At 39.2% G+C, this 14,092-nt stretch overlaps 1 protein-coding gene across 9 annotated transcripts in view; it reads right to left on the reverse strand.

Annotated features, from left to right (window-relative positions):
• The window catches only part of DGKB (diacylglycerol kinase beta), a 781,129-nt gene that overhangs the window by 194,512 nt on the left and 572,525 nt on the right, over positions 1–14,092 (reverse strand). For all 9 annotated transcript variants that reach the window (XM_089315158.1, XM_089315157.1, XM_089315159.1 and 6 more), the window contains 2 exons: positions 11,706–11,796; positions 2,846–3,041 (listed from right to left, as the gene is read on the reverse strand). In XM_089315158.1, the coding sequence (XP_089171284.1) occupies positions 2,846–3,041; positions 11,706–11,796 (287 nt within the window). The remainder of the gene's footprint in view (positions 1–2,845; positions 3,042–11,705; positions 11,797–14,092) is intronic.

Raw genomic sequence — 14,092 nt, forward strand, 5'->3', positions numbered from 1 at the left:
TGTGGACATGAGCTGAGCATGTGCCTCTCAGCCCCAATTCCAGTCTCTAAGAACCTTCACAGCCGACTCCTCAGGGAGCCTAGGAATTAAGCAGTAGCTACCTGGCTCCTTGCTCAGTGCTTTGCAGTAGGTATCTACTTCCTTCCACTGTCCTGGTGTCAATGACTGGCTTTCTGTGTGCTGGGCAGATGGACCAGATTTGGGGGCTCCCTAGCCACACATCCAACTAGTTTGGGGTGTTTTTCTGCAACAAGTAGAGTATGATAGGGGAAAATCAGGTCTGCAGCCTCTCTACAGAGGCTGCATAGGTGTTTGTCTGGTGAAAGCACAGCCACATGTCTTGGAAACTTTCAACAGCTCAGTGGATGAATGTAGTTGGTAGCTGAGCCATTGAGCATCAATTTGCATGAATATCTGGAATGTACACATGCAAAGAATATGCCAAGTGATGTACTGACCAAACAGAAAAAGAAAATCTGGAAATTATTCTGTATATATGATTTTGAGTGGATATAAATGAGGGGTCTTTGAAAAGTTCTTGGAAAATATGGACTTTGAAAAAAACTATGCATAGACTTCAAAAAAATTTTGCACCAAATTAACATCTCTTTTTAAAAAAATAGCTAAACCAAATTATTTATTTGAGACACACACACACACATACACCAAGAGCAAGCGCTAGAGAGAGAGAAAGAGACAGAGAAAAGAGAGAGCTCCTATGTCCTTTTTCACTCCTCAAATGACCTCAACAGCCAGAGATGGGTCAAGATAGAAGCTGGGAGCTATGGACTCCATCCAAGTATCCCATGTGGGAATGGCAGGAACCCAATTTCTTGAGCCATCACCATTGCCTACAGAAGTCCACTTTAGCATGAAGCTGGAGTTGGAGCTGGAGTACACTCAGGTATTCCAAAGTGGGATGCAGATACAAGCTCACTGCAATGTTCACATACTTTTTCAAGTCCCTCATATACACAGTTTTATATATATATATATATATATACACACACACACACACACATACATGTTTATTTTAAAGTATTTGAAGAGAGGGACACAATGAATATATATGTAATAATAAAATTAGTGTGATTTCAAAAAGTCTTAGAATGGTCCTTAAGCTAATGCTGACACTTAGAAATATTTGACTGTTCTTAGAAATGTACAAATCTTTTTTTAATATTCTATTCATTCATTTGAAAGGCAAGGAGATAAAGAGACAGGAGGAAAGAGAGAAAGAGAAAGAGAGGTCTTCCCTCCCCTTGCTCACTCCCCCTATAGCAACAACAGCTGGAGCTGGGTCTTGCTGAACCCAGGAGCCAAGAGCTTCATCCAGGTTCTCCCACATGAGAGGCAAAGGTCCAAGCACATTGGCTAGCCTCCAATGCCTTCTCAGGAGCATTAGCAGGGAGCTGGATCAGAAGTGGAGCAGCCAAGACTCAAACCAGTACCATTATGGGATGCCTGTCCTACAGGCAGAGGCTTAACCTTCTGTGTCACAGCCCCAGCACCAGAAATGTACAAATCTTATAGTTAAATTCAAATTTAAATACACTTATTAATTCAGCATTAATATCAATAACTTATAGAAACTAATAATTTTATACTTATTTTTATTATACTTATGCTTTATTAAACCTCTCATTTTTGTATACATTTCTATTTTCCTCCATGTTTCATACAATTGTATTCCAGTCTGTAAAGTATTTTCATCACTTTAACACCTTGCTTATATTGAGTTATACAGGTCTTCCGCATAACGTACATTTCAGAGGCATCAAAGCTTCATGTTACCATCAAGTTCTTGCAAGCATTTTGTAAAAGAGGAGTGCTAGTACTTTCCCCATCAACCTCTCACAACCCTCAAATGACATCAAACTACCCTGGACAGAAGTCATTGCCCAGTGCTGAAACTTGAGCCAGGTGCTAAGTCAACAGATGCCTACTATTGTCAAGTCCACACTCATCATCCCATCTTATTCCATTAATGATCTAATTAATTTATACTGGACCCTTAAGTCCACAGTGTCTTTGTAATTTTTTCTCACTGGACTGAGCTGAGATAAAATGTTTTCTTGCATTCTCAGTGTCATCGTATTAGGTAAGGGGAAAGAAGTATCCTACACTAAATACATACATCACTCTTCCACGTTCAGTTCTTAGATATGATCACGTTGATCTCTTTGGGAAGTACAACCACAAGAGTAAGGCTTCACATCCCACCACAGACCCTACTACAATAGGGTTGATCCCGACCATGGCTATGCCTTCCTATGCTGTTAGTCCTTTATTCACGGTTTCCTTGCTGCTATTAAATTTCTGGAAAAATTACAGCAGGTAGTCAAAATTTACTGTGGGATATTTATATATCCTGTTATATATGGTACTTAGATTATAGCTTAATATAAGAGAACATTGATGGCACAGTTTGACTGAAACAAGGCCAGCATAAAGTCCCTTAGAATACAAGCTTAGTAAAACCTTGGGTAGGCCCTTGTCATAACAACCGGAATATTGTGACCAAGAGGATCACATTCCAGAAGAGCTTTGTGTACCATATACCCCATTTCATGATCTACTCAGTTCCCAATAGGCATTTTATTTTCCATGAGAGGAGGTAATACAAAGGAGAATATAAGACAAAAACAAAAACCATGAAAACTACAGGTAGTTTAGATGTAATCTCTGAATCTATTATAAGTTAATCAAACAGGGAGAGCTATCATGAAAAATGCAACTACATAAAAATACACGTTGTTATAATGCAATGGAAAACTTTCATTTGATGGTAATCTTGGAAGGCCGACTAACCATCAATTTAACAACCAATTGTTGCAAAGCTTACCTTGACTTGCAAACTTCAACTCTTTGGCATCTGTGAGTGTGGTCCTTTTATCAGACCCTTTTTTCTCTATTCGGCGATGGCTCCGTCTTTTCTTAGACTCTCCCCAAAGATTGGATCCTCCATGCATGCTTGGTATGTTCAAAATAGCGATTCCTTCCAGGGAGATGTTGATCAGATCTATCTGTACCCCATCGCACTGGGAAAGAAAGACACCGTTAAGATGTTTTCTCTTCCTGTACTTGATCTCTTCTTTTTTTCTTATTTTTTATCAAGGGCTTTTAAATCCATAATCCTGTCATTTCTGAATAAGCTTTTCAAGGGCACTTAAATGCTTACCCTAAATGTCAATATGAAAGATAAAGCAGCTACTAACATTAACCAGTTACCCTTAGTAGTCTTTTTTTTTTTTTTTTTTTTTTTTTGACAGGCAGAGTTAGTGAGAGGGAGAGAGAGACAGAGAGAGAGGTCTTCCTTAGCTGTTGGTTCACCCTCCAATGGCCGCTGCGGCTGGCGTGCTGCAGCCAGTGCACCGCGCTGATCCGAGGGCAGGAGCCAGGTGCTTCTCCTGGTCTCCCATGCGGGTGCAGGGCCCAAGCACTTGGGCCATCCTCCACTGCACTCCCGGGCCATAGCAGAGAGCTGGCCTGGAAGAGGGGCAACCGGGACAGAATCCGGTGCCCCGACCGGGACTAGAACCCTGTGTGCCGGCGCCGCTAGGTGGAGGATTAGCCTGTTGAGCCGTGGCGCCGGCCACCCTTAATAGTCTTTTAAATGATCAAATTAAATCACCAGGGTTATCTTTGGGAGAGACACACATTCATGTCTCCAAAGTGATCAGCTGGAAATTAACGGAGTGTTACCAAGAGACTGACTCTGGAAAAGATGGGCAAATTTTGGGTGGAAAATGGAATGCTCACAGCCTATTTAGAGTACACTGGCAGGCAATGACAGGGCAAAGCAGACACAGAATTAATGATTCCTGATCTCACTTCATTTTCCTTTGAGCAGGGAAATAAATGACTTATGTGACTTTAGTAAAAAGAGGTTAAAACAAACAGCAGTTCAAGGAGATCTCAGTCACAGAGGAGTGACCAAGGATAGCTCCTTGGACTGGACTGAACTCCAAGCAGGATGGCAAGGCAAGGAGAGGTCCTGGGGGCATTGAAAGCTAAGGAACTTAATAACAGACAGGGCTTTGCTATAGTCAACAGTGGTCACTTTCACGTTTTTGAGTTTTCTGTTTATTTCTGCTAAGGGACACGTGTGGAGAATGGCAAGGCTATTCTGTCTTTTTTTTGGAATTAGTATTTATTTATTCATTGGCTTTGGGTCTTCTAAAATGGCAGTTGTTATAAATAGATCCCAGAAAACGTTTTTCCATTTCGATCGTAAGTCAATAGGATGGCAGACGTAAACATACAACTCCCTGCTTTTTAAAGAACTTTGTTAGGGATCCGCCTTTCATAAATTAAAGTTTATCTGCAGTATGGTTGCTTCCTTTGCCACGTCTTATCACACACACACACAAATCACTGCGACTAACTCATCATTCTTCATGACAATTGTAATTTCTGGATTTAGGAGAGGTAAAACTACACCAAAATTATAAAAACAATATCAAAAAATAGCCACACCTCCATCTCCACATTCATTGCCCTCACACCCAGTCTAGCATTGTATCCTGTTCACTAAAAACTACAAGCTGGGAAATAAAGCAACACATCTTGAGCCCACTTGGCAAGGGTAGGAACAAATTCTAGCGAAAGTGCCAAGTTCTCATTCAATTTGTTTCAAGGAGGATGAAATCGATGTCTGGATGATGCCTTTTGCTTTTTTTCCCAGAAACAAGTGATTTTTGCTCCTTTTCATGTATGAAATTAAGATGATTTCTTTTTACTAAAGATTTCTTCTCCTGTGTATACTCACTTACCACTATATATTCTAGATAAACAGATATTAATTTCATAATTAAAAGTAATCTTGTGTAAATACCCTGCAGGCCTCAAAGAATCAAACACATACTGTGTGTCAGGCCTCCCACCGTTTTCAAGTGGGCCGCACTGGCTGGATAATTAGATAGTACATATTTTTTAACCTTATTTGCATGCATATTATATCTTTTGCACACTGACAAGCAGCAGTAACAACAAAAGTCAGATTACCACAGGGAATTCCCACAAAGAAGTCTTCATTCCTTATAATTTGCAGCCTAAATTAAAATAATTTGATCTTTGACAAGGATGAAATGTCAAGCAGAAGGGGGTCCTCCACAAGCCGCGGCCTGTGGCTTCTGAAATCTGCCTAATTTATGTCAGTCACTTCTTAATACATATTTAAGGATTACACGAAAAAGATGATAAATATGCAATGTGACACCTTTGGTATTTTCCTGCTGTTAATTTATAAAGGTCTGGCTTCCCCCAAACTGACTAAAATCATTTAAATAACAGAAGGATCGCGCAAGAAGCTGGAGCTAAGGTTGGCTTCCATTTTCACTCAATATTGGACACAGCGGGTAGTACACGAAGACAATTATTTGACTAGGCCTCGGCCCACCCGCTGTGACAAGTTACTTGCAGAATTAGTGAAGGAAGATTCCTTTGTTCATCTACAGAAATGGAGTGCATGTTGCAAATAAGCTTTGCTCCTGTGTGTGGTTTTTCTGTTATTTATTTATTTATTTATTTATTTATTGGTAATTGAACCACTGGAATTACTGAAGCCAGAAAAGCTTCCATGTGTACTATTGTTCATATTTTTCCTCTTTGGGGCCGTCCATGTGTAAATTTACAGAAACCAGATTCTGAGGATGAAAACGAGTCTCAAGGAGTGGCCCAAGAACAAAGCCTTCAAGAGCAGGCGCTGTACTGAAATAAATGGCCTTGTACTAATGATTTGTTTCCACTAGTGTTTGACCCCAGGCTGCCTTCCTCCTTTGGCTTGGATGTGATGTGCAGTAATCTGGAAAACCTCAGAGCCAGTTCTGATGGGGACCAGGAACAGCGGTTCACCAGTGCGTTCCCGGAAGTGACAGCAGAGGTGAAGATGAGGAAATGTGAAGAACTTATAGTTGTGCCCTGGGTCAGAAACTATGTCCACACCCTTTGAAGATTTATGGTCTTTCAAAAGGCAGCTAAAGAGGAAAAGGATATCAAAGCTTAAAAGCCAATAGGCTTAGTCAACAAATTCTGAACATTTTTATCATGTGCTAAAAGGTGGTTAACATACAGGTCTACAGCAACGGATGTTAGAATGCATTGCTGTGATGCCACTGTGTACTTACACCTAAACTAGAAGATCCTAGTTACTCCAGACACAAATCTACTTACAAGAAAAGAAAATGATTTGAAATTTTCTGCCGATGTATTTTAATCCTTGATGACAAACTTTGGAGATCTGTAAGTGTGGGTAATGAATTTGATGAAATATAGCTAATGATAAACCAGAAAATCTTTCCCCATAGTGAATTTTATTCTCTGCCTACATCAGATTAAAATGACTCATAGTTTTCTCCATGAATGAAACATAAAACTTTGTTTTACAGGTAATTTTAGGATCAGGGTAGGTGCACTAAAGACTGGGAAACTCTGGCCCAGTGCATTGAAGAATACTATGTTGGGTGCCAGCAGTGTGGTATAGTGGGTTAAGCCACCACCTGTGACATGGCCATCCCATATGGCTGGCAGTTCAAGTCCTGGCTGCTTCACTTCTGATTCAGTTACATGTTAATGTGCTTGGTGAACAAGTGAAAGATGGTCTAAGCACTTGGACCTCTGCCACCCAAGCAGGAGACCCAAAAAAGCTTGTGGCTCCTGGTTTTGGCCAGGCCCAGCTCTTGGCTGTTGTGGCCATTTTGGGAGTGAACCAGTGGAGGGAAAATCAATCTCTCTCTCTTGCTTTCTCTCTCTCTCTCTCTCTCTCTCTCTGCCTCTCCCCCTCTTGTCCTTTCTCTGTGACTCTGACATTCAAATAAATAATTTATTTATTTATTTGACAGATAGAGTTAGACAGTGAGAGAGACAGAGAAAGGTCTTCCTTCCATTGGTTCACCCCTCAAATGACCGCTACGGCCAGAGCTACACCAATCTGAAGCTAGGAGCCAGGGGCTTCCTCCTGGTCTCCCATGCAGGTGCAGGGCCCAAGCACTTGGGCCATCCTCCTCTGCCCTCCCAGGCCACAGCAGAGAGCTGGACTGGAAGAGGGGCAACCAGGACTAGAACCTGGTGCCCTTATGGGATGCTTTTTTTTTTTTTTTTTTTGACAGGCAGAGTGGACAGTGAGAGAGACAGAGAGAAAGAGAAAGGTCTTCCTTTGCCATTGTTGGTCCAATGGCCGACGCAGCCGGCGCACCACGCTGATCTGATGGTAGGAGCCAGGTACTTATCCTGGTCTCCCATGGGGTGCAGGGCCCAAGCACTTGGGCCATCCTCCACTGCACTCCCTGGCCACAGCAGAGAGCTGGCCTGGAAGAAGGGCAACCGGGACAGAATCTGGCGCCCCGACCGGGACTAGAACCCTGTGTGCTGGCGCCGCTAGGTGGAGGATTAGCCTATTGAGCCGCGGCACCGGCCTATGGGATGCTTTTTTAAACAGTTCTGTGTTTTCCACGTTACTAAACAATAGGAAGTTTGTCTTCCACATTTGGGTCCCTGATGCTTCTCTTGCTGTTTGTTAACCTTGAGAGTATGCAGATTTGGAGAGTATTTAATCATTAGGACTAATCTCAGTACTTTGGGATGAAAATTCTTGATTTTTTATTTTTTAAGATTTATTTATTTGAAACGCAGTTACAGAAAGGCAGAGGTAGAGACAGAGAGAGAGATCTTCTATCCATTGTTCACTCCCCAAATTGCCTCAATGGCCAGTGCTGGTCCAATCCAAAACCAGGAGCTTGGGTCTTCCTCAGGGTCTCCCACATGGGTGCAGGGGCCCATGGACTTGGATCATCTTCTGCTGATTTCCCAGGCCCATTAGTAGGAAGCTGAGTTGGAAGTAGAAAAGCTGAAACTCGAAGAGGTGCCCAAACGGGATACCAGTGCCACAGTTGGTGGCTTTATCCAATATGCCACAGTGCCAGCCCAGAGAATTCTTAATTCTAAATTTGCCATCCCTCCCAGTCTTACTGACAACTAAACACTGAAAGAGCTGGGGAACAGGCTTATGTTATTCTCCTGTTATTTGCATGGTACATGGAGTATAACAAAAATCTACGACTATTACAACTTCAGGCTCAGAAGTAGCCTTGAGAGTCTTAGACACCCATCAATTCACAAACTCCAACAAATGTCTTAAACTTTGCTTTTTCTTGCAAATTTAAATATTTTATCTTCTTTTTTAGGAAACTATTTATTAGGGAAGGAGAAAGAGAGAGAGAGAAAGAGAGAAAGAAAGAGAGAGAGAGAGAGAGAGAGAGAGAGAGAGAGAGAGAGAGAAAGGAACAAGTGCTATCAGTGAATTCCTACCCAAATGCCCACGATAGCTGGGGCTGGGTTGGGACTGCAGTTCATAGCTGGGAATTTAATCCAGATCTCCCCTTTGGGTAATAGGAACCCAACTGCTTAGTCATCAATGCTGTCTCCTCAGGTCTGCACCAGCAGGGGTCTGCGGTCAGGAGCGGTCAAAAACTGAAACCCAAGCACTCCCATGTGTGGCACAGGTCAACTTATGGCACACTAGTCTTCCTCATTTTAGTTCTTATTTCCTTGTCCTTTGTAACTGAGTTAGAAGAAAACCAAAGTTTTTTAACATTAAAAAATTTTAGGGGCGCATTTGGCTTTGCAATTTAAGACATTAGTTGGAATCCTGATGTTACATATCTGATTGCCTGTGTTGGAGTCCTGGTTCTGATTGCCTGTGTTGGAGTCCAGATCCCAGACTCTGCTCAGCTGACTGGGTCCCTGCCATCCTAGGTTGAGTTCCTGGCTCTGTTTTGGACTGGCCCCAGCTATATGCAGTTGTGGGCATTCAGTGAGTGAACCGTTGGATGGGAGCATTGTATCTTTCTGTCTGTCTACTTCTCAAATAAATACATTGAAAGGAAATTAGAAATTTATATTCTCTGAATCACTCTGTTCCTCTGCACACAAACACACACACACACACATACATGCACATGCAAACACACACATGCCAATCAGGGTATTTCAAAAAGTGCGTGGAAGAATGGAATTAAACAATATATTTTGGTACAAAATATTTTGAAATCCAATCATTTGAGAGGTGTTTAAAAGTTACTGGAAAATGCGTAAAAATCATTCATGAAAAAATTATTCATGAATTTCAAATCTTTTTGCACAAAAATAAACTTACTTTTTGATTCTACCCTTCCTCGAACTTTTTGAAATACCCTCATATAAGTTCAACCCATTTATTTCCTTAGTTTTAACATTTTGGCAGTAACATAATTCTTCTTTCTCTAACAGTATTAAAGACAATGTGTACTCATCCCTACGGTGGAGGTTTAACTTTGTTTCTCTGATCACAGGATTTGGATGCAGACAGCTAGTGGATGTGTTCATTGGTTAACACCAAGCACGCAGCAGAGTCAATGATATATAAATCTCCTCATTATCATCTTATCATCTGTCAATCTTATATCAACACTTATCTCATAATATTCATATCATTTCAAATAGTTGCCACTTTCAGAAGAAGAGGAAAATGGGATAAAAAGACACAGAAAATGGCTCATTTTTAAAGAAGCTACAAATAAAACATCCACCCACTACTTGAGGTTCTATTGTTGCTGAAGTGGTTTATTCTCTGTTATATATTTTTCAAATCATAGAGGGTATAATTTCAGGCCACATAGGAAGCAACAGCAAACCGAATCAAATTTCCGAATTGCTGTTATTTTATATTTAATTATGAAGCAACCTTGAGGGTAGAAAGGCGTATTTTGCTAATATGATAGACTGGATTCATTACAATGTGAACTGAGAGGCACTGCCAACCATACACACACTCACCCACCCCTCCCCACCCCTCCACCCCCAACACAATGAGCAGTGCACACAGCACAGGGTGAAGAAGCCCATGGTGCAGGGCTAGAAGGCCACACTTGGACCAAGAGTCAGAGAAACAGCTTAGTTCCCGTCATTCAGTGTTTTTGAGAGACATTTGAAATAGTAATTTTCTATAAGCTGTAAGACTTTGCGGAACAAAGCTACTCGACTCTGTCAGGATTTAGAGCTTTAAAATAAATAAATATTTCAGCATTTATTTTCCTTAAAATATCGCTTGTTATCCAACATTTTTCTTGAGCAATTTTTTTTGCTTTGTGACATACAATATTGTGCTACAGAATCCATGGTTTATCAATCTGTGTTCAAGGATAAGTTAAGGTCAGACAAGGTATAGGATGATTCAGTCTCCACCCACAATAGACCAAAGGGGTGTGTGTGTGTGTGTGTGTGTGTGTGTGTGTATGTAAAAAAATTTTGTCTTCTGCTACAGATTTTCTTTGAGCATAGGTTTCTGATGTTACAAAATGCTCAAAATCCATTAGATAAAGCAACTGTCACAAAAATAATGATGCTGAAGTTAAAGGGAGATTGTAATTTTTATAAATACCCAGGTATATATATAACTCTATAAAATGCAAAGCTAAAATATACCATATGCAGTTTTACATATAATATAGGCATACCTTGGATATTATTTATATATCTATATATACACATATAATAGATGTATACACACACTGGGGCACTTTTAAAAGTTCATAGGAAATGGAATTAAAAATGTTTATTTTGTGACAAAAGAATTTTGAAATCTATGCACACTCAGATATCATAATGAATGAGAAGCACAAAACGTTCATACTGAACCCAGATCATCTTCTGACATGTAATCAACTTCATGGAACAGGATGAGAATAAAGTGCCCACAGATTATATGATAAGTGGGATCATTTTCAGCATGATTCGCATAACGGCAAATTAAAACGTTAGGGTAATGAAGAACCTAGCCAAGCCATTACGATCCTATGTATTAATCACTTCTGTTTCCAAACTCACTACTCGAATATAAGTCACTAAATATGTTCACCAATTATAAAATGAAGAGTGCCAAAGCCAATACTTCTAAATCCATAACTGCTAATCATTAGATATTGAAGCTTATAATTCTGCTCCTTTAGCTTTGCTCTCATCATTTATCAAAATATAACTTTTCATTTTCCTTTAACCTTCAACATATATAGCTGTGATTTTTTATAATATGTCTCCAAAATTTTGAGTACTACTGTATCTATATATTTTTGGTACACCTACTTGCTCCAAGTCTTTTTTAAAGTGTGTCTTTTCTTGTTAGCCTTGCTCTTTTTCTTGGCATTTTCGCTTCCTATATTATATTTTACGGGGAAATGGCAACCTTGGGAACTGCGAAAAAATAGCTAATGAATGGGAAAGGAATGAAAAGTGTATTTTTTAACGTTTATTCATGAAAGTAAGTACAATTTTAGTGAACTGTGTTTTAAAGGTTATAAGTTATTGAGACCTGGAAATAGTAAGTTCTTTAATGTATCTTACATTTTTTCCTTCTTTTTTCCTCCAACTACTTTTTTTCTCTCTCAAATCTTTCCATTCCCTCAATGCCCAATGATTCCTTCACTAGTTTCCATAGTTGTGTTTCCACGTCTTATTCTTTTACACGAAATAGGAACAACTCATACACACATTTAACTTTCTACTAGTGTTTCCGATGGTGCTGCATAATGACGGCAATGGCATTTTATAATCTTGAGGAAATCTATATGGACTGCTCAGAGTGTAACTCATTTCATGGGCTACCCCAAAAATGTTAACAACCAAACTCGAACCATTTCATAGTATTACAAAATAGAATCCTTTTTTCTTACTTCTATTTCTACAGATTCATGAAGCTTCTTGCAGGTGGCTGAGAATGTTTCAGAGGTGCCAAACTCAAAATACCAAAATTTGTTCTTCATTCTGAAAAAAAGAAAAGAAGCAGCAGCTCAGGCAATTATCAGTAACAGGAAGGCCATTATTAAAATACCCTCGTCCCGTCTTGTAGGGACCAGGAAGGGTTTGTTGAGGACATGTGACTTTCAGCAGGTAAAAGATGACCACAAAACCTTCAAAGCTTGAATGTCGACAGATGGTATGATGTTCCAAGTGAATGGAAGGGGTCTGTTGATCTGACAAATGAAAGTATATCTTTGACTTTTCTACCTATCAATTGGATCAAAGTTTTAAAAATGATTGTAGTGCTTATGATTCATATTTCTGTGCAAACTAATTTGAGGACCTTTTTTATTATCATAAAGAGAAACAAAACTTGGGCTTTTCACAGGGAAAAGGAGACAAAGCTTAACAATTTCCAGCAATTTCTAGAAATTACGACCAGATAGAATCTTATAAAGAAAAAACTGTAGTTATTCACAAAACATTCTAGAATTTATGAGAAAACTGTTACTTTTTAGAAAGCTCTGGGCTTCTTTCACATGAACAATAGGAAGAAATTACACCACAACATGAAAGAGTGAAGAACATAATAATGTTATATCAAAATGATGAAAGTTACAAAGAAAATTCAGTTTGAAATATCAGTAAATTTACTCTTAGAATAAGATGTTCAGAATTTACTCTCCCCCATAATCTAATGACGATATGTTAGGATTTTTGTAGCAGATAATTAAGTTTCGGATTACTTCATGTAATTTGACAAAGTTTGACAGATTTTTATATTATCCAACACTGGATTTCAAAATTCATTCATAGGAAAAATGCAGCTGTTAATTACACATATTTCTAAGAAGTTACTACGTCCTCAGTAGGAAGAAAATAGAGATAAAATGACATACAGACTTTCCCAATGTAATTGAAACAAATAAAATTCTGTAATAGCATTCAAATATATCTCTAACAATAAACTATTCTGTTTGGCTTGTAAATATTGATATATGACACTTACATTATAATGTAAAGCATTTCAACAATTAAAAATATATCTGAACAAAAAAATATATCTGGCAAGGGTGTTACTGCTCCATTTAACCCTATTATTGGCTTGGAAAATGACCTGGAACCCAATACCATACTTATGATTATGGTGAACAGAACTCTCCGGTATGAAATTACAAGCAATAAAAATCATCTTATGCTATTCACTCATGTAAGGTTTTATTTCCTTAGGAACACCTTCACAGACCCTTCTTGTATCAGCCATATCAGACCAGCAATCTGAAGATAAATAGAGCTTCATAGAATTCCAGAAACATGAATTCTTATTCTTTCCTAGAGAACATTTTCTGTAGGTTATATCTGAATTTCATAAATGTTAGTAGAGACATATAGATAATGGCCACCTAAACAACAGCTCACTTAAAGCAGAGGCAAACATCTGATGGCAACATCTCAGGGCTTGTGTCTATAAAAAGTCTATATTAAAATAATGCATTGACTCTATAGGAGAGATATGCTTTTATGAATTTCCATTCTGGCTATAGCTATATAAAATTTAAAAGATTTTCCCACTGATCCCTCGTGCTCATAAAAAACGTATATCATTCCGTGGATTCCAGGAAATACTGTGTTGTATGGAACGGGTTTCAAGGTATCCTTAGTGGATGTTTTATAACTGTTTGGAGTTGTTTTTCTCCCTTTAATGGTTTTTCTAATAGCATTTTTGTGTTGACCTTTTCTCCAGACCTTTCCAGACTCATTCATTCATTTATTTGCTCATTCAACAAATAATGAGAACATTTGCTTCCACGTGCTACTGGGTTAAGCTCTAAAAATACAAATACAAATGGAATTACATTTGTCGCTAGAGTTCAGAATGTTGTCTGATCACAGGCCTATATGCTAATTAGAAAGCTGATTTTTTTTTTCTGAATATAATGTGAGCAATGTATTTGGAAACACACTTCAATGGTTCAGGTAATTTTACTTGGGGGATATCCAACACACCTTAGAAGAGAAGGTGGTATCTTATAGGTAGATAGCAGAAAGCCAATGGGAAAGAAAGGGACAAAGTTCTGAGCACTTCTAGGAGTGTGGCACGATGTAGCAGGATACTGAGTGTGGACCAGTGTGTGTGGTGAGGTCTGTGTTAGAACACCTAAGTCAAGTTAAGGGATTTGGACTTGACCCTGCAGATTAATGAGAAGCTGACAGAAGTCCATTACCAGTGCAGTGACAAGGTTACACTTGTTTTACGGGCAAAGGAGTTGGACAGAAATAAAAAGGGCAGGGGGCCCTGGGAGTGTGGAAATGCTGGTGG

This window comes from Oryctolagus cuniculus, chromosome 16 (genome assembly GCF_051225735.1).
Source record: "Oryctolagus cuniculus isolate XC-2025 breed Fujian yellow rabbit chromosome 16, ASM5122573v1, whole genome shotgun sequence".
Taxonomy (NCBI): Eukaryota; Metazoa; Chordata; class Mammalia; order Lagomorpha; family Leporidae; genus Oryctolagus; species Oryctolagus cuniculus.